Below are 20,248 nucleotides of genomic sequence, written 5' to 3'. Positions count from 1 at the left end.
TCATGTTAGACAGCACCAGAGGCCATTACTATAGGAGAACAATATCTGAAAGGGAGTACACAAAAACAGGTAGAAACTGTTTAACTTTTATTTATGTATGTATATACATATTTATGTGTATGCTTATACACATCTAAAATAAAACATTCACAATGTTATCATTTTTGTGCATTAGTATTGCTAGTAATAGTTACATTATTTTTCTAACATTGTAAAAATATCATTCTAAAAATATCTTATTTTTCAGAAAAGGTTTATGATTTTGGCAATATATCTTATATACAGTTTTTTTAAAAGAAAAGGAAAGACAACATGTGCTTAAAGTTATTGTTTTGTTTTGTTTTGTTTTAACTTTTAGGTTTTCCTGAAAACATGCTGGAGATTTCTATGTATTTACTACTAGTAGCAGCCCATGTTTTTTGTATTTATAGTGTTTTTAAAAAGCTATTTTAAATATGAAAAGATGGTATCTGTAGTTGGATTAAACATTCTTAATTCATGTGTATTTAACCTCGGGATTTGTGAACCTTATTGTAAAATTCTGCTTTAACCCTGCAGTAGCTCTCAATAGAGCATACTGCATAGGGATTATAAAAACCACGTCATAGACCCCAATTGTCAGACTTTTTTTTCTTTTTTTCTGTGGTGACAGTGTGAGGTATTCCCAGGGTGAAATAAATTCTTTAAGCTTCTAATATATTTCTAATTTGTTACTGATATAATTATTTCTATCATAAATATATAATATTTAAAAGTTTTGGAAGTATTCATTATTTTTGTATGATTTATGTTGAAGTTTCAATTTGTTTTGTTTTTAAACAAATATTTTAAATTTGTTTTCTATTCAGTCTGGATGAAAACTTTCAAGGACTTTGAAAGTTACCAAAAATTACAGAAGTTTATAGATACCATATTCATACTGGTTGCCAGTCAGTAGTGTTCCACAAAAATGATAAGAGCAATACAGGTTATAAATAATGCTATCAAGGATATTTCAACCAAGGGAAGCTCTTTAGCAGGGATTCTCAGTTTTGTGTGTGTGTCATAGATCCTTTTGGAAATCTGATGGTCCCTTTCTCAGATTAATGTTTCATATGCATAAAATAAAATATATAGGATTAGAAAAAAAAGCAATTACATTGAAATACAGTTTTTTTTTTCATTTAAAGAAATAGAACTTTTTAAAAAATTTATGGAGGCCTGGTTAAGAACCTTTGCAATTCTAGCATTTTGTGAAAAACATAGTGAGGAAAGTTAAGTTTCTTAATCTGGGTTACTTTCAACAATATCTCAAGCTTTCAGTTCAGCAAGTATTAATTAAATACCTACTATATACAAGATTCTTGCCTACTACTAGGTATAAGAGACTTTATTAAGCCCTAGAACTGAAAAGATGAAAATGAATAACATCCCTCTCCTCAAGGACTGGTGGAAGGTAGTTGGAAAAACATTTTTCTTTTTTCCCTTCTTCTGAATTTCCCTGTTATCAAGGGCACCTTTATTTTCTCAGTCACTTAGGCTTGAAGCCTAAATGTCATTTTCATCCTCATCCCATATGTCCATTCTTTTGCCAAATCTTACAATATCTGTCTTCATTACCTCTCTTGTATATGCCTCTTCTCTCAACTCATATAGCTCCATGCCAGAAGGGTCTCCCTTCCCTCTCTCCTCCACTCTCCCTCTCTCCTCCACTCTTCCTCTCTTCTCCATTCTCCCTCTCCTCCCTCTCCCCCCTCGTCCTCTCCCCCCTCGTCCTCTCCCCCTTTTTTTTCTCTCCCTCTTCCCCCTTCTCCCTTTTTCCCCCTCTTGTCCCTCTCCCCCCTTTCCTTCTCCCCCTCTTTTTTCTCTCCCCCACTTTCTCCTTTCCCCCCTTTCCCCTTCTCCCCCTCTCTCCTCTCTTCCTCTCTCCTTTCCTTTCTTCCCCTCTCTCCCTTTCTCCCGCATATGTCTACAGCATCCCTCTACTTAGTAAACTCCAATAACTGTTAGTTTTGGATCAAGTATAAAATTCTCATTTTGATGGTACAAATTGTCTCTTTTCAACCTTTTAAAAGTCTTCTTATCACTAAATGCTTTCCCTGTACTTTGCAATCCAGTGACTGTTTTCCTGGCTCTGCCTTTGACAAGACACTCATTTCCTTATTCCATGCATTTTCACTGTCTGTCCTCCTCTGTCTAAATTCTCTCCCTCCTCTATTCTGTCTCCTGGCTTTTCTGGATTCCTTCAAGGCTTAAATCCCACTTGCTGTAGGATAACTTTCCTAGTCATTTCCATGCTATGACTTCCCTTTTAGCATACATCCCATTTTTACTATATACATCTTTTATATACATGGTTGTTTGCATGTGGACTTCTATACCTTCTTGAAGGCTTTTGTTTTTCTTTGTATCTCTAGCATAAAGCATAGTGATTGGCATGGTAAAAAATAATAATAATAATAATAATAAATGTTTGTTGACTGACATCAGAACATGCTTTCAACAAATTCTTAGAATTTATGAGGAACATTCGTAGTGGTTTAATGTACTTTCCAGTAATAACTTTTAGTCAGATTTATAAAGTTTATATAAGAAGCATTATCAGTGGCTTACTAACATTTTACCATTTTATTAATAGTAATATTTTATCATATAGAATTTTAAGGATCACAAGACATTTACCTCATAACTATTGAGTATAATGGACTCTGGGCAGGTGTTAGATATAGTGGAACAGCCAGGTGATGCTTAATAGATAGAATATCAGATTAGAGTATGGAATACCTGAGCTCAAATGTGGCCTCAAGCACTTAGTAGCTGTGTGACCCTGGGTAAATTATTTAATCTCATTTGTTTCCATTTTCTTCACATTTCCTTTATAAGTGAGCTAAAAAAACAACACTTGAAGTCAAGAAGAGGCAGACATGACTGAAATAACTAAACTATAATATTATGTCCCATCTCACACCCAGAAACCACTGCCTCCCTTGCCTAGAGATAGAAGGTATGCATTTGGCTCCTGAAGTCATAATTGGTTGCTGAATGATCAGAATGCTGAAGACTTTTCATTGTTTTCTTTTAATTATGATCTTGATATAAATTGTTTTTTTTCTATTTTTTTTAATTTTATAATAACTTTTTATTGACAGAACCCATGCCAGGGTAATTTTTTTTACATTATCTCTTGCACTCGCTTCTGTTACAATTTTTCCCTTCCCTCCTTCCACCTCCTCCCCTAGATGGCAAGCAGTCCTATAGATGTTAAATATGTTGCAGTATATCCTAGATACAATATATGTTTGCAGAACCAAACAGTTCTCTTGTTGCACAGGGAGAATTGGATTCAGAAGGTAAAAATAACCCGGGAAGAAAAACAAAAATGCAAGTAGTTTACATTCATTTCCCAGTGTTCTTTCTTTGGGTGTAGCTGCTTCTGTCCATCATTTATCAATTGAAACTGAGTGAGGTCTCTTTGTCAAAGAAATCCACTTCCATCAGAATAATCCTTATACAGTATCATTGTTGAAGTGTATAATGATCTCCTGGTTCTGCTCATTTTACTTAGCATCAGTTCATATAAGTCTCTCCAAGCCTCTCTGTATTCATCCTGCTGGTCATTTCTTACAGAACAATAATATTCCATAACATTCATATACCACAATTTACCCAGCCATTCTCCAATTGATGGGTATCCATTCAATTTCTTGGTATAAATTGTTCCCCTACTACTAATAATTTCACTTTTCATCACTTTCTGCCATTTTCCCACCTTTTTAATTTTTCATTAAATTTTTTTTATTGCATAGTAATTTAGGGTTACTGTCATATATCATTGTTTGTGTAGTAGAAATGGTTTTGTACTTGGCATATGGAACCTCAGTTCAAATCCTTTGCCCTTTTCTTCTGGGATCATGTACATGATTCTTAACCTCCCACTGGATCCCATTGTTTTCTTCTACTTCTCTCTCTAAGGTCCTTTCTAATTCTAAATCCATGGTCCTGTATAAGTAGCATATAATAAAATAATAAAAATAAGTAGTGTTTTAGATGAGGACACTGAGCTTTTCAGTTGTCTTCTGGAAACTGAGTGTTGTTTGAATCTTCATAACTATTGCTCTGCCTCCTCATTGTGCTACTTACTTTATTTCTAAAAATCTAGATGAGTCAGTACAACAAACCAAAAACAATCTATATCTAAAGTGTATTATGCTTTAATAGAAGCTTTTAATGAATTAATAGACTTTGAAATTATCAATAAAATTCCAGTCTATATTATTTTGTACTAAAAGAGACTTGGAAAATTAGTATAAATTCCTATTTTAGACTGCATTGTCTGGCATCTCCTTATTTTCAGAATTTCCACTTCAGCCTAATTGGGTCATAGAAAGTTCAGACCTTATTTGGAAGTGCTGTATTGGACTTAGTTAATTTTACAGTTGAAGAAAAAAAGCCCAGACAAGTTAGGTGACTTGTCCAGATTCACAAAGCAGATGGCAGAATTGGGATTGAATCCAGGTCCTCTAATTTGCAGTCCAGTGCCCTTTCAACTATAGTATGGGTTTCAAGGTCCTTTGTAAGAGATTTGTAAGAAAGAAATTGAACACTCCTAAAAAGCACTCACTAAAAAGAGTATCCTGTTAGAAACTGGGTCAACTAGTTGGTACAGTGAGTAAAATGCTGGGCCTAGAGTCAAGAAGATTCAACTTGCTGACATTAGATCTGGCCTCAGGCACTTATTGTGTGATCCTGGGCAAGTCATTTAACCCCTGTTTGCTTCCATTTACTCTTTTGTAAAAATGAACTATAAAAGGAAATGGCAAATGATCCAGCATCCTTTTTTTTTTTTTAAACCTGTATGCATTTTTTAAATTAAAGCTTTTTATTTATAAAACATATGCATGGGTAATTTTTCAACAATGACCCTTGCAAAACTTTCTCTTCCAAATTTTCCTCTCTTCCCCACCTTCTTCCCCACCTCATCCCCTAGATGACAGGTAGTCTAATATGTATTAAATATGTTAAAATATGTTATATCCAATATATGTACACATATTTGTACAGTTAGGTTGCAGAAGAAAAATCATATCTAAAAAGAAAAAAAAACCTGTGAAGGAAAACAAAATGCAAGCAAACAATAACAAAAGAATAGAAATTCTATGTCATGGTCCACACTCTGTTCCCACAGTTCTCTGTATGGATATATATGGCTTTCTTCTTCACCGAACAATTGGAACTGGTTTGAATCATTGAAGAGAGCCATGTCCATCAGAATTGATTATCATATAGTCTTCTTGTTGCCGTGTACAATGATCTCCTAGTTCTGCTCATTTCACTTAACATCAGTTCATGTAAGTCTCTCCAGGCCTTTCTGAAATCATCCTGATGGTTGTTTCTTACAGAACAATAATATTTCATAACATAACATTCATATACCACAATTTATTCAGCCATTCTCCAATTGATGGGCATCCACTCAGTTTGCAGTTTCTTGCCACTACAGTAAGAGGGCTGCCACAAACATTTTTGTACATATGGGTCCTTTTTCCTTCTTTAAGATCTTTTTGGAATATAAGTCCAGTAGAAACACTGCTGGATCAAAGAGTATGCACAGTTTGATAACTTTTTGACCATAGTTCCAAATTGCTCCAGAATGATTGGAAGTATTCACAATTCCACCAACAATGTATCAGTGTCCCAGTTTTCTTACATCCCCTCCAACATTCATCATTATCTTTTCCTGTCATCTTAGCCAATCTCAGAGTTGTCTTAATTTGCATCTCTCTGATCAATATTTGATTTGGAGCACCTTTTCATATGACTAGAAATAGTTTCAATTTCTTAATCTGAAAATTGTCTGTTCATATATTCTTTGACCATTTATCAATTGGAGAATGATTTGAATTCTTATAAATTTGAATTAGTTCTCTATATATTTTGGAAATGAGGTCTTTATCAGAACCTTTGAATATAAAAATGTTTTCCCAGTTTATTGCTTCCCTTCTAATCTTGTCTGCATTAGTATTATTTGTACAAAAAGGTTTTAATTTAATATAATCAAAATTATCTATTTGGTATTCATTTATGAATTCCAGTTCTTTAGTTACAAATTCTTTCCTTCTCCACAGGTCTGAGAGGTAAACTGTTCTATATTCTTCTAATTTGCTTATAATAAAACCCTCTTTATGTCTAAACCATGAACCTGTTTTGACCTTATCTTGGTATATAGTGTTAGGTGTGGGTCAGTACCTAATTTTTGCTATACTAGTTTCCAATTTTCCCAGCAGTTTTTGTCAAATAGTGAATTCTTATCCCAAAAGCTGGAGTCTTTGGTTTGTCAAACTCTACATTTTCATAGTCATTGACTTTTTTGTCTTGTGAACCTAACCTATTCCACTACTCTGTTTCTTAGCCAGTACCAAATGGTTTTGATGACTGCTGCTTTATAATATATAGTTTTAGATCTGGTACAGCTAGGCCATCTTCATTTTTTTTTAAAATTAGTTCCCTTGAAATTCTTTACCTCTTATTCTTCTAGGTGAATTTGTTGTTATTTTTTCTAGGTCAGTAAAATAATTTCTTGGGAATTTGATTGGTATAGCACTAAATAAATAGATTAGTTTAGGTAGTACTATCATCTTTATTGTATTCGCTTGACCTAGCCAAGAGCACTTGATATTTTTCCAATTGCTTAGATCTAACTTTATTTATGTAGAAAGTATTTTGTAGTTTTGCTCATATAGTTCCTGACTTTCCCTTGGCAGATAGATTCCCAAATATTTTATACTATCGACAGTTATTTTAAGTGGAATTTTTCTTTGTATCTGTTGCTGTTGGATTTTGTTTGTGATATATAAAAGTGCTGATGACTTATGGGATTTATTTTGTATTCTGCAACTTTGCTAAAATTGTGGATTATTTCTAATAGTTTTATAGTTGATTCTCTAGCGTTCTTCAAGTATACCATCATATCATCTGCAAAGAGTGATAATTTGGTTTCATCATTATCTACTTTAATTCATTTAATCTCCTTTTCTTCTCTTATTGCCAAAACTAGCAATTCTAATACAATATTGAATAGTAAATGGTGATAATGGGCAACCTTGTTTCACTCCTGATCTTATTGGGAATGGTTCCAGTTTATCCCCATTACATATGATGCTTACTGCTGATTTTAAATAGATGCTACTATTTTAAGGAAAGTCCATTTATTCCTATACTCTCGAGGGTTTTTAATAGGAATTGGATTTTATCGGATGCTTTTTCTGCTGTTGAGATAATCATATGTTTTTTGTTAAATTGGTTTTTGATATATGCTAGTTTATGTTATGCTAGTAGTTTTCCTAATATTGAATCAGCTTTGCATTCCTCATATAAATCCTACTTGGTTATGGTATATTATTCTGGGGATGACTTTCTGTAATCTCTTTGCTAATATTTTATTTAAGATTCTTGCATCAATATTGATTAGGGAGATTGGTCTATAATTTTCTTTCTCTCTTTTCATCCTATCTGGTTAAGGTAAAAGTACTATACTATGTCTGTGTGTCATAAAAGGAATTTGGTAGGAGTCTTTCGTTCCTTATTTTTTAAAAATAGTTTATATAGTATTGGAGTTAATTGTTCTTTACATATTTGGTAGAATTCACATGTAAATGCATCTGTTCCTGGGGATTTTTTCCTTAGGAAGTTGGTTAATAGCTTGTTATATTTATTTTTCTAAAATGGGACTATTTAAGTAATTTATTTCCTTTTCTGTTAATGTGGGCAATCTATATTTTTGTAGGTATAACTCCATTTCACTTAGGTTATCAAATTTATTAGCATAAAGTTGGGCAAAATAACTCCTAATTATTGCTTTAATTTCCTCTTCATTGCTGGCAAGTTCTCCTTTTCATTTTTAAGACTAGCAATTTGATTTTCCCCTTGAGTTTTTCTAATCAAATTTACTAAAAGTTTATCTATTTTGTTGGTTTTTTCATAAAACCAACTCTTAGTTTTATTTATTATTTCAATAGTTTTACTTTCATTTTTATTGATCTCTCCTTTTATTTTTAGAATTTCAAGTTTGGTATTTGATTGGGAGGGGGGTTTAATTTATTCTTTTTCTAGCTTTTTTAATTACAAGCCCAATTCATTGATTTTTCTCTCTGTTTTATGCAAGTAAGCATCTAGAGATATAAAATTTCCCCTTATTACCTCTTTGATTGCATCTCACAAATTTTGGTATGTTTCATTATTGTTATTCTCTTGGATGAAATTATTAATTGTGTCTATGATTTGCTGTTTTATCCATTCATACTTTAGGATGAGATTATTTAGTTTCCAATTACTATTTAGACCCTTTTCTCCTGGCATTATATTGCACGTTATTTTTATTGCATCATGATCTGAAAAAATGCATTTACTATTTCTGCCTTTCTGCATTTGATTTTGAGGGTTGTATGCCCTAACACATGGTCAGTTTTTGTATGAGTTCCATGAACCACTGAGAAAAAAGTAAACTCCTGTCTCCATTCAGTTTCCTCCAAAGATCTATCATACCTAACTTTTCTAGTATTCTATTTACCTCCTTACTTCTTTCTTATTTATTTTGTGGTTCAATTTATCTAGAGTGCAAGGTTGAGAACCCCCACTAATATAGTTTTGCTGTCTGTTTCTTCTTGCATCTCTCTTAACTTCTCCTCTAGAAATTTCCATGCTATGCCATTTGGTGCATATATGTTTAGTTAGCATTGATATACTAGTATTGGTTCTTTATCTATGGCACCCTTTTAGCAAAATATACCTTTCTTCATTATCACTTTGAATTACATCTATCTTTGCTTTTATTTGATCTGAGATCAGGATTGCTACCCCTGCTTTTTTTCCTTCACATGAAGCATAATAAATTCTGCTCCAGCCCTTTACCTTCATTCTGTATGTATCATTATGCTTTAAATGTGTTTCTTGATAACAACATATTGTAAGATTCTGGCTTTTAATCCAGTCTGCTATCCACTTCTATTTTATGGGGGAGTTCATCCCTTTCACATTTACACCTTAAAACTACTAATCAGTGTATTCTTTCGATGGGTATTTTACCTTCTGATTCTAAAATATCAGGTCAGTTTTCTTCTATGATTTCCTGTAAGATAATGTCTAGATTCTTTTTTTTTTTTTTTTTTTTTTTTCCCCAATCATGGCTTTCAGGAAGCCCAATATTTTCTAGGTCAGTTATTTTTTTCCTAGGAGATATTTCATATTTTCTTTGATTTTTTTCATTTTTTTATTTTTGTTTGATTCTTGAAATCTTATTGAGTCATTCACTTCCATTTGTTCAATTCTGATTTTTATTGTATTATTTTCTTTAGTTATCTTTTTAGCTCCTTTTACAATTGGCCAATTAAATTTTTTGTCCTTTGTGGGTTTTTTTCCTATTTTTTCCATTCCTTCTTGCAAAGTTCTCATTTCATTTCCCCATTTTTCTTGTAACTCTCTTTTAAAATCCATTATGCAGTCTTCCAAGAAAGCCTTGTGAAATGGCGACCAGCTCTTATCTCCCTTTGGGGCTTCTTCTGGAGTTGCTTTACTTTGGGAACCTCAGGATTTGATGTCTATTCTTTTCTCTCTCCCTCTCCATAAAAGCTATCTATGGTGAGAGGTCTTTTTGGGGTTTTATTCATTTTTTTAAGGCTTGAGGTCTGTTCAATGCAAAGAAGCAATAGCTGCTTTAATTTGCCCTGGGGTAGTTCTGCTGATTGATTTCCAGTGCTGGGTAATGGTGGCCAAGTCTGTTGTTCTTCTGGTGCTCAGTGGTTTACAATTTGCCTTTTACAAAAGGCAAATTGCCAAACCACCTGCTTGCAACTAGGACAGAATAGCCTAAGAGCCTCACAGAAGATTCCCAGTCTGTGGATGCAGCCACACTCTGATTCCTCACCCCAGCTCCTTGCCCCAGATCCCTCTGCTTTGGTCTGGGCTCGGCAGACTGTCTCCCTGCCCGTTTGAAACAGACTTGTTCTGAAGTTCTTGCAGGGTATCTTCTTCTGGAAATCTGTTGTACTCCTAATATTTGTGAGTTCTTTGACTCCAAAACCAGTTTCGAGGCTTAATCTACTATTGATTTAATAGAAGGTCAGAGGAGATCACAAGAGAGTTGTGTTCTGCTTTCCATCATCTTGGCTCTGTACCCTCCTCCCCCAGCATCTTTGCCAAGAAAACCCCAAATGGGATCACAGGGAATTGCACACAACTGAACAATATTAAAATTAGAAGCTACTTGTTAAGACTTTCAGTCTGAAAGGTTTTGTTGGAAAAGAATGTAATGATTTCTCACCAGAGTATTGGTTTCCATAAAATCATTAACATTTAAAACTTAGAAAAACTTTAGTGGTTATCTGTTCTCATTCTCTTCCGAATTGACAGTAATCTCCTTCTTATGCTGATTTCTTATCCATTATAGCCAAAATAAGATATCCTTTACATTCTGTACCTTTTCTCTTGTGGTGAACTCTTCTTGAAATATAGCCTTCTCTTCCTTCAAGGTTTAACTCAGATATTGGCTCTTTCATAATGCTTTTCTATTGTTCCTCTAGTTGAAAAAATACTTTTCTTTTCTTAAATTTCTTGCATTTTGGTTAAGTCAACCTTTTCACTGGTCATCTTAGTTCTTGATATAGTTATTTGTGTCTTTCTGGTACAATTATTTATTATTGATATTTATTATGCATTCATTTCTTTTCATTAATAGATATTATTAGCCATTAATGGAAACAAATTAATAATTATTAAACAAACAAAAGAGAGGATAGACTCTTACTTAAACTCCCTAACTTTAATAAGGCAGAACAGAAACAAAGCAGATGCTTTTATTCAGATTTCACCAAAACTGTCCTATTTTTTGCCCTGGCTTCATTTTTTCCTTAATGTAATGGGATTTTAAAATATCAGGCGATCACAGAATTACATATTTTTGAGATGAAAAGAACCATAGAATTAACTACTTCAAGTCCCACGTTTGGTGACTTGCCTAAGGTGACAGCAAATGGCCAGAATCAGATTTGAGTCTGTGTTCTCCAACTTCAAATCCAGGGCTCTTTCCACTCTACCATATGGCAAAAGAAAATTTGAAAATTAACCTGTTAGTAATGGAGTTAAGAAGTCCTTTTCTTAAAAATACTCTTGTGCTCTGTGTTTAGACAGTTCTGGTTGTTTTGTTTTTACTTTAAATCACTTCATACAGATATTAATGTGTGTGTATGTATTGTGTGTGTATGTGTTTTATTTTTATGGCTTCTTAATGTTCTATTTTCTGGTTCTTGAACATAGTGAGTTGAACTTGGACTTTTTGGAATTAGAAATATAGCTTTGAATACATATATAAAAACAATTCTTTTTGTCTTTTAATATTTTTAAAAGTAGTAAAGATTTAACAGTTAAAAGTTACGATTGTTTTTGTAGCTTGTTACATATTGTCATATTGTTGACCAAAATATTTGCACCAGTCTAACATCTCTCCAACTGTTTACTAGAATGGCCCTTCCAGAATTGAACTTGCTCTTTTTGTTTGTGACATTCATGTTGTTCTAGCAGTTTTAAAATTGTCTTGACATGAGCATTTCTTCATGTTATTAGTAGTTTGTATTTAATTCTTTGACCCACTGTTTTCATTGATCTTATAAATATACATCAGAGACAATAAGCTTTATAAGAAGCTCATAAACTTCTTGAAGATATTGACTGTCTTGCTTCATCTTTGCATCTCTTATGCAGTTTATCAGAGTGCCTTGGGCAGAATAGGCAATTAAATGTTTATTGAATAGAAAGTTTTTTATCTTACTCATAGAGTCAGTAGACCTAGAAACCTTGAGTGACTTGCCTGAAGTAGCCTAGTTAGAATATCACCTAAAATCAGAACTCAGGACTCCTCTTTTCCGTTTATATTACCTAGTGTATCATCATAATTTTACTATATTATCTAGTTAACTAGATTAAAAGCTCATCAAGAGAACTGGTCTGGGAAATTTCCTGGATGAAAGGGCATCTATTTTATATAGCTTGGGATGATTTCCTTTTAAAGTAGTCATTCTCAAGATCTTGTTGGTCTGGAATAAAAATAGCATTAAAAGTTCAGCCATCAAGAAGGTGGTAGTCTAAGATCTGGCAGAATTTTTGCCCTACAAGGCTTTTTTTTTTTTTTTTTTTTGGATCCAGTATTGTATATCTAAGGCATGCATGTAGAGAGAAGGAATGTCTAAGTTCTTTCATTGCATTCTGTGTTTTATAACTGTTAGTATTTAAGTAAAACTTGAATGTCCAGTTTGGTCAGAGTTTGCCCCAGAATAGAGGGCAAAGGTCAATGAAGAACCAGGATTATGAAACTAATATTTGAGAAGATAGTAGGTCTCTCAGTAGAAATAAGAAAACATGAAGGAAGGACTGGCTATGGGAGCAAAGGATGATTTCTGTTTTGAAAGTCATTATCATCATCATAATTGTTGACATACATGTCTATGTATATATTTGTACATACACATATACATACATATGTATATCTTTTCCCCTCTCTTTTTGGGGGGAGGTGGTAGTGGTAAGGCAATTAGAATTAAGTGACTTGTCCAGGGTCACACAGCTAGTAAAGTGTTAAGTGTCTGAACCTGCATGTGAACTCAGATCCTCCTGACTCCAGGGCCAGTGCTTTATCCACTGTGCCATGTAGCTGCAAGGAAAGTTAGGCCAAAAAGAGTTAAGTGATTTACCCATGGTTGAACAGTTAAATGCCTAAAAAAGGGGTTAAAACACAGGCCTTTCTGTCCACTAGTACAAATCTATGCACTATGCCAATTGACATTGCTGAACTGGAGTTCACCTAGATTAGACCTTACTCTGTTATTTGGGAACTGTATGTGATAATTGTTACCAAAGAGAAGATGCTAACAAGAGAGAAGGGGTTCTAAGACAAAACCTCAGAGGATACATTTACTTAGCACTCTAGACATACGTCATGAATGAAGAAAGGAGATTGATAAAGATCAGAGAAGAGCCCAGAGAGAACAGTATCTTTAGAAACTAAAGAAGGAAAGAGTATCTAAGGAAAACACTGGATCAGGGACCTCAGAAACCATTGAGTTCAACAGGCTCTTTTTATAGGTTAGGAAACTGAGACCCAGGGAACTTAAGTGATCTTTTCAAAGTGATACAGATAGTATATATCAAATTTGGGTTGTGAAACCAGGTCTTTTAAATCAAGAACCAGTTTTCTTTATATCATAGCATATGCTTCGGGAAAGGTTTTAGAAGATTATGGGAAAATGGCAGCATTAGGGCCTAGAAGAGCCCATATCCCTTATTAATCCTCCTTCAAGTTATGAAATTCAGTGAAAAATAAAGAAAACAAAAGAGAATTTTGCTTTAAGCTTCTCCATCTAGAATTCCTTATCTCATAGAATAGGAGTGCTTGCAATGACAAGTATAATAACAAGAAGAAAAGATATCAGGTGAGACTCACTGTGACCTGCATCAGATGAAGATAGAACACTTCCAAATACATTCTCACCTAGAAAGAAATGACATAGGGACAAATACATTATATTCAACAATGAAATAGGTGGGAATAGGGAGGCAGGAGGTGGGATTTTTAAGAGGCAAATACCAGCAAGAGGGCAAAACAGAAAGAAATAATGCATTCCAACTCCTGATAACTACTCTAAGGAAGATATCAAAAGAACTCCAGGCTCTGGAAACCATAGTGAGTCATTTTTCCAGCCCAGAATCAGACTTGACCCATAAGCAACTGACCAAGGCAGGAACTGTGTAGCAGAGATAAAGTGTCCTCCCAAAAAAGCCAGTTCCTGGGGAGCAAGAGACCACGTGTCAAAGAGAGGACGAGGAGTACAAGAGTTATAATGCTGTCACTCTGACTCTAGGGACCTAGCACCAAATAGGGTAGGCTAGTATATAGGCCACAAATACCCACCAAGAGTACAGTTAGAGTGCCCTAACATAAAGTCTCATTCCAGAAATTAATGATAGAAGAATAAAGGATTCTACAGCCAGGCATGAAAAGCCAAGAAAAAGAAATAGCCAGAATATCTGCAAATCCAGCCTCAAAGAAAGGCTAAAATTAGACTTCCTAGAGGACTTGATCAAATAAGAACTTTAGAAAGAAAGAATTTAGAAAGAAAATTAGGAGTGCTAGAGAAGAGAATTGGAAAAGGAATGAGAACTATAGAGGAAGGACTTGAGAAAAAAAAGACTATCACCTTAATGCAAGAAGTAAATAAGTAATCATAAGTAATTAAAAGTTAAAATGGACCAAACATAAAGTAATGAGTCTAGTGTGTGTGTGTGTGTGTGTGTGTGTGTGTGTGTGCATACTCTGAAAACAGACCAAAAAATGAATTTAAGGATCATTGGATTATCTGAAAATCATGATCCCACTCCTCCCAAATGCCTAGATGTCATTATTTTAGGAAGTTATAGGCAGAAAACATCTTAGTTATAGGCCTAAACATCTTAGAACAAGAAAGCAAAATGAAAATAGAAAGAATCCAGGGATCACTCCCTGAAAGAAACACTGAAATGAAAACTGAGTCAACCAAAATCCAGAGCTTCCATGTCAAAGGAAAAAAAAATTCTCCAAGCAGCTAAAAAGAATTCAAGTATAGAGAACTAATAAGGATCACAAAGCTGCTAATTCTACCATTTTGAAGGACTGGAAAGCCTGAAATAAATAGTCCAAAAGTCATAATTTATGGGCCTTCAACAAAGAATGATTTGCACCATGATTTGCTGTAATCTTCTAGGAAAAATAAATGGATTTTTAATTTTATAAAAGACTTGTAAATAGTTCTAATTAAAAAGCAAAGTTAATAAGCATTTCTTGAATACTGTAAAGTGTTATGCTAAGCGTTGAAAATACAAAGGAAGGTCACACCTGTCAAATATCTTCTATGTCCCAGAGCTGAGTACAAACTGAGAGTGATAGACACAGAGAGAGAAAGAGAAAGAGGAGGAGGAGGAGGAGGAGGAGGAAAGGAGAATCAGGAGAGACATAAAAAGGCAAATACATGTAAGTGATCAGAAAGAACTTTATAAGGATGAAGTACTTAAATTTTAATAGAAGGATAATGATACAAGCGTCCCTTCATATCCCTAAGCGTCATAGAATTCAAATTTGACAGAAAGTATAAGGATGGTTTTGTTATGTTTTGATGATTTTAAAATAAGAAAATAAACAAAAGAAAAAATAATACTTGGGAAAGGGAGGAAGAATAGAGGAACTTCTATAATAGGAAAGTATAAATAGAAATCTATATAAAGAGATATGGGAAAGGGGTACTACTTGAATCTCACCTTTATTTTGAAGCTATCCAAGGAGATAGGTCACATGCTTTCTTGTATAAAAAGCTTAGTTTAGAAATAAGAAAACATAAAAATAAGAAAAAAAAATAATGACATTCAATAAGAAAACAGAAATGAAGAAGGGAAAAAGGTAGTTTTCAAGGGAAGAAACCCAAGCTATATCTATTTTTAATGCTCCAAATCACTAATATTTCAAGAAACAAAAATCAGGATTCCTTGAGTGAGGATGCAACCCACACTCATGAGATTGGCAAAGCTGACCATAAAAAAGGAAAGGACAAATACTGGAGGGACTGTGGGAAAATATATATGTTTATACACTGTTGGTGGAGCTATGAATTGATAGTCATGAATAAGTAGCCTTTAGGAAAGCAGTTTGGACCTATGAGCAGAACCTAAACTCTACATTCATTTTAGTCCTCCAAATGCTACACTTATATCAAAAAAGGTCAAAAAAGAGGAAAAGATCACATACGTAAAGGCAAAGAACTGGAAATTAAGGGTATCCCCATCAATTATGGAATGATTAAACAAATTATGTAATGGAATGTATAATATCATAATAGATTTAGAGGAGTGAAGAAGAAAATATCTTTTGAATCTTTAAACATATCAATGAATAGAGGAAGAACTTATGATGAACTAGTGATAGAATCCCCAAAAATTAAATGGACAATTTTTATTACATAAAATTTTTAAAAAGTTTTTTTCACAAATAAAAACCAATGAAGTTAAAATTAGAAAGTAAATAGGTAACTGGGAAATAAAATCTGTACTGAAAATATTTCTGTGATAAACATCTTATAGCCATGATCTATAAGAAATTCAAATATATTTATAATAAAAGTTATTCCCTAAGAATCTAAACAGGCAGTTTTATAAGAAAGCAGCAAGTCAAGCTATCAACAGTTATTTGAGAAAATGGTCCAAATCCCTAGTAATTAGAGAAAAACAAATTAACAAAATTTGAAATTCTGCCTCAAACCATCAGATTGGCTAAGATGATGACAGAAGATAATGATTGTTAAAGAGAATATAGTCATACAAGTATATTTATCCACTGAAGGTGGAGAAGTGAATTTATCCATCATTCTGGAAAGCAGTTTTTTAAATTGTACTCAGAAAATTACTAAATTTTGCATACCCTTGAAAGTTGTATCTAGCTCTGTGATCAAAAAATAAAAGATTCTTATGAAAAATTAACCTAAATACTAAAAATATAGTAACCTTTTTTCCAGTTGAAAAGAATTGGAAAATAAAAAGATGCCCATCTATTGGGGATGGGGGATTGTGATTTATGAGTGTAATAGAATAGTACAATGTAAAATATGATAAAAGCATTTCAGGAAAAAAACAACTGTGAATATGTTTATCAATTGTTAAAGGATAAAATGAACAGAATTAGGAAAATAATTTGTAAACAACATCATTGTAAAGATCAACAGTTTTGAAAGACTTAAGAATTCTTATCAATGATAATAACTACCCAAGGAATAATGTTTCCTGCTTTTTAAAAAAATAGACTAGTGATGGACTCAAGTTACAAAATAATACTTACATTTTTGGAAACATCCAGTGGGGAAATTTTTTTTGCTAAATTTGAGTATTTGTTACAAAAATCCTCTTCCTCCCCCCTTCAGTGATGGTTTGGGATATAAAATAGGGAAACGACACAGAAACAAGGAGAGAGAAAGAAAAAAAAAAAAGATGCAAAAAAGCATATTGAAACACCTTTTAAAAATACACAGAAAATTAACAAATAAATCATGATAATATGATGGTATGGCTGTAAGGCAGTGCTTATAATGTTGTATACCCTACTAGAAGCCAGTATATTTCTCTCCATTGTCCTTTGAATGATCCAAAGTTTTCTTCTTCTTCTTTTCTTTTTTTTTTTTTTTTTTTTTTTTTTTTTTTTTTTTTTTTTTGAGACTGTGATATTCCATGACTTTTAGCCATACTGCAATATTGGGGAAAAATAGGTGTCAAAGAGATAATTCTTTTTGGGAGATAGATGCTTGGGATCATTAAATGAATGCAATCTGTTCAATTCTGGGTCCACCTCATTATTTTTTTGGAAGGTTTGTCTAGGATATATATATTGATGGATCAACAAAGTATGGATAGTAGGCATTCTTAATGTACTTAGTTTCTTCCTGTGTGGATATTTAGGATGAGCTCTTTTTAGTAGCTAATGGATCTCACTTAGAAGCTGGGCAATATTCTTGGTTTGGCCCAACATCTGAAGGGTTTCAATATCTATAGGGAATATTTTGATTTGGACTCTATAGAGGACACACATCTTTTGGGGACAAAATGTATAAGAAAAGTAGAATATAAAATGTGTGGGGTTTGTTGTTGTTTTATTTTTTGAATCTGAATCGGGAGGAATTTATTAATCGGTGATTGTGATACATTAAAATACTGTCAAGAAATAAACATTAAGCATCTGCCATGAATCTTATCATTTAACATCCAGAAGGGAGTAGAAATGACAAGGGGAAGATACTCAGGGTCCCTGAATACTCCAGTGTTACAGAAAGACTAATTTGTTTTAGATCAACACCAAAGTGTTTCCCCCAAAGCATTGGTTAAGAAACACTGTCACGGGCCGGGTAGGTAGCACAGTGGATAGAGAACACCAGCCCTGAAGTCAGAAGAACCTGAGTTCAAATCTGGCCTCAGAGACTTAACACTTCTTGGCTGTGTGATCCTGAGCAAGTCACTTGACCCCAATTGCCTCAGCCAAAACAAAAAAAACAAAAACAGACAAAAAAAACAAGAAACACTATCATATCAATCCAATAAATAGTCAAAACTTCATGAAGGAAATTGCTAGTTCCATTGTATTTATTAAAAATGTGCAGTAAGTTATTGGTGAATTGTCATTGTATAATCTGGAATATTACTAAATTCAAGGATAGCATTTTAAATACAGTACATTTGACCTTTTGAAGCTATCCTGTATTCATTACAATATTTTTGCTGGTGAAGGTAATTATTTTATATATCATTGGCATCTTTTATCTTTTACAATCCCAAGTTGGCTAAAAATTCAAATTTCTTACAAACATTGTGGAAGCTTAAGAAGCACACAGAGATAACATTATAACTTGATGCCCAGGCCAAATGGATCCTTTGACTATTGATTAGTGTGGGTGGTGATGACAGGAAAAATAAAAGCAGCTGCTCTTTAATGTATTTTTCCTTCTACTGTGTGGTTGCTGCTTCCAAACTTACAAAGGACATAATCATCAGGGAAACATCTCTGCCTTCCTCTGAGTTGGTTTTTTTTTTTTTTTAAGCAATCTGGTTTTCTTAGTAAAAGTACTTTATTTTAGAATATATCTATAAGACATTTTTTACTGCTCATAGGCCTGGAGAAATGTAGATTACTTCATGGCTCTTCAAATTTCCTTTCAATGGAATAGAATAAAGTAACTAGTCAGGCTGGATTGGTAAATTTGAGATAGAGGAATAAGGTGGGGGGGAGTAAAGTGAAAGAATCTTTCCATTGCTTTAAAAAAAAAAAAAAAAAAACCCTGTAACAGCCCTTTGTTTACACCCCAGCCTCTGCATTAGTCATAGTACCCTTCTAACATGTTGTCAGCAGACATGGGCTGAAAAAGTAACAGCCATTTACAATTTACAATGGGACTACAAAGAGAGAGAGAGAGGGGTACTGTATAAAGAAGTAGATTTTGTCCCTACATCCTTCATATTTTACATATTAAAATTAAAGGCTAGCCTAACCATTGACTAACTGAAGGGTTTGGCTTCTTTTTATACTGTATTATAGTAGATTTGAAGTTCTGTAGTGCTAGCATTAAGTTGCATACTTCCCAGTGGGGAAGTGATAATACTGATGTGATAAGAGACAATTCTGATTTTAAATTCATGAATACACAATTTAAAGTGGAAGCCAGTTAGAAACCAGGAAGCTTAGTTCCACCTTTAATTTAAACAAGTTCTGTTGGGGTTCAGGCATGGTGGCTTTGCAGCATATCTGTATAAATACTTTGAAGAACCATAGGATTCCTGTTAATGTTTAGGATTGATAACATAAACAAATATTCATTGCAAGAAGTTCTTTTTTGACAATTAAATTTCCATGTTTATTCAACCTAATTTTTTTAATGCAAAGGTATTTTTATATGTGTAATAAATTAATTTAATATTCTTATTTTTCAGACAAAAGTGATGTAAACTGGTTCATCAGTGATAAAGATCTAGAGGTAAAATATATTTCTTATTATTATTATTATATCTTTTTATTTACAAAGCATATGCATGGGTAATTTTTCAACATTGCAAAATCTTCTGTTCCAACTTTTCCCCTCCTCCTCTCCCCCAACCCCTTCCCTAAATGGCAGGTAGTCCAATACATGTTAAATATGTTAAAGTATATGATTAATACAATATATGTATACATAATTATACAGTTATCTTGCTGCACCAAAAAAATTTGGATTTAGAAAGAAAATAAAAATAACCTGAGAAGAAAAACAAAAATGCAAGCAAACAATAACAGAAAGAGGGTAAATGCTATGTTGGTCCACACTCATTTCCCAGTGTTCTTTCTCTGGATGTAGCTGGTTCTGTTCATTATAGATCAATTGGAACTGATTTGGATGATTTTGAAGTGTACAATGATCTCCTGTTTCTGCTCATTTCACTCAGCATCAGTTCATGTAAGTCTCTCCAGGCCTTTCTGAAATCATCCTGCTGGTCGTTTCTTACAGAACAATAATATTCCATAACATTCATATATCACAATTTATTCATCCACTCTCCAATTGATGGGCATCCATTCAGTTAACAGTTTTCTATCCATTACAAAAAGGACTGCCACAAATATTTTTGCACATGTGGGTGTCCCTTTCCCTCATTTAAGATCTCTTTGGGATATAGGCCCAGTATCAACACT

General features: G+C 33.4%; 1 protein-coding gene across 3 annotated transcripts in view; it reads left to right on the top strand.

Annotated features, from left to right (window-relative positions):
• Positions 1–20,248, top strand: part of ZCCHC7 (zinc finger CCHC-type containing 7) — a 270,988-nt gene that overhangs the window by 171,242 nt on the left and 79,498 nt on the right. For all 3 annotated transcript variants that reach the window (XM_051996084.1, XM_051996092.1, XM_051996098.1), the window contains exon 3: positions 19,513–19,556. In XM_051996084.1, the coding sequence (XP_051852044.1) occupies positions 19,513–19,556 (44 nt within the window). The remainder of the gene's footprint in view (positions 1–19,512; positions 19,557–20,248) is intronic.

The sequence above is a fragment of the Antechinus flavipes genome, chromosome 1 (assembly GCF_016432865.1).
Source record: "Antechinus flavipes isolate AdamAnt ecotype Samford, QLD, Australia chromosome 1, AdamAnt_v2, whole genome shotgun sequence".
NCBI classification, from domain to species: Eukaryota; Metazoa; Chordata; class Mammalia; order Dasyuromorphia; family Dasyuridae; genus Antechinus; species Antechinus flavipes.
This window is presented reverse-complemented; position numbering and strand designations above follow the sequence as displayed.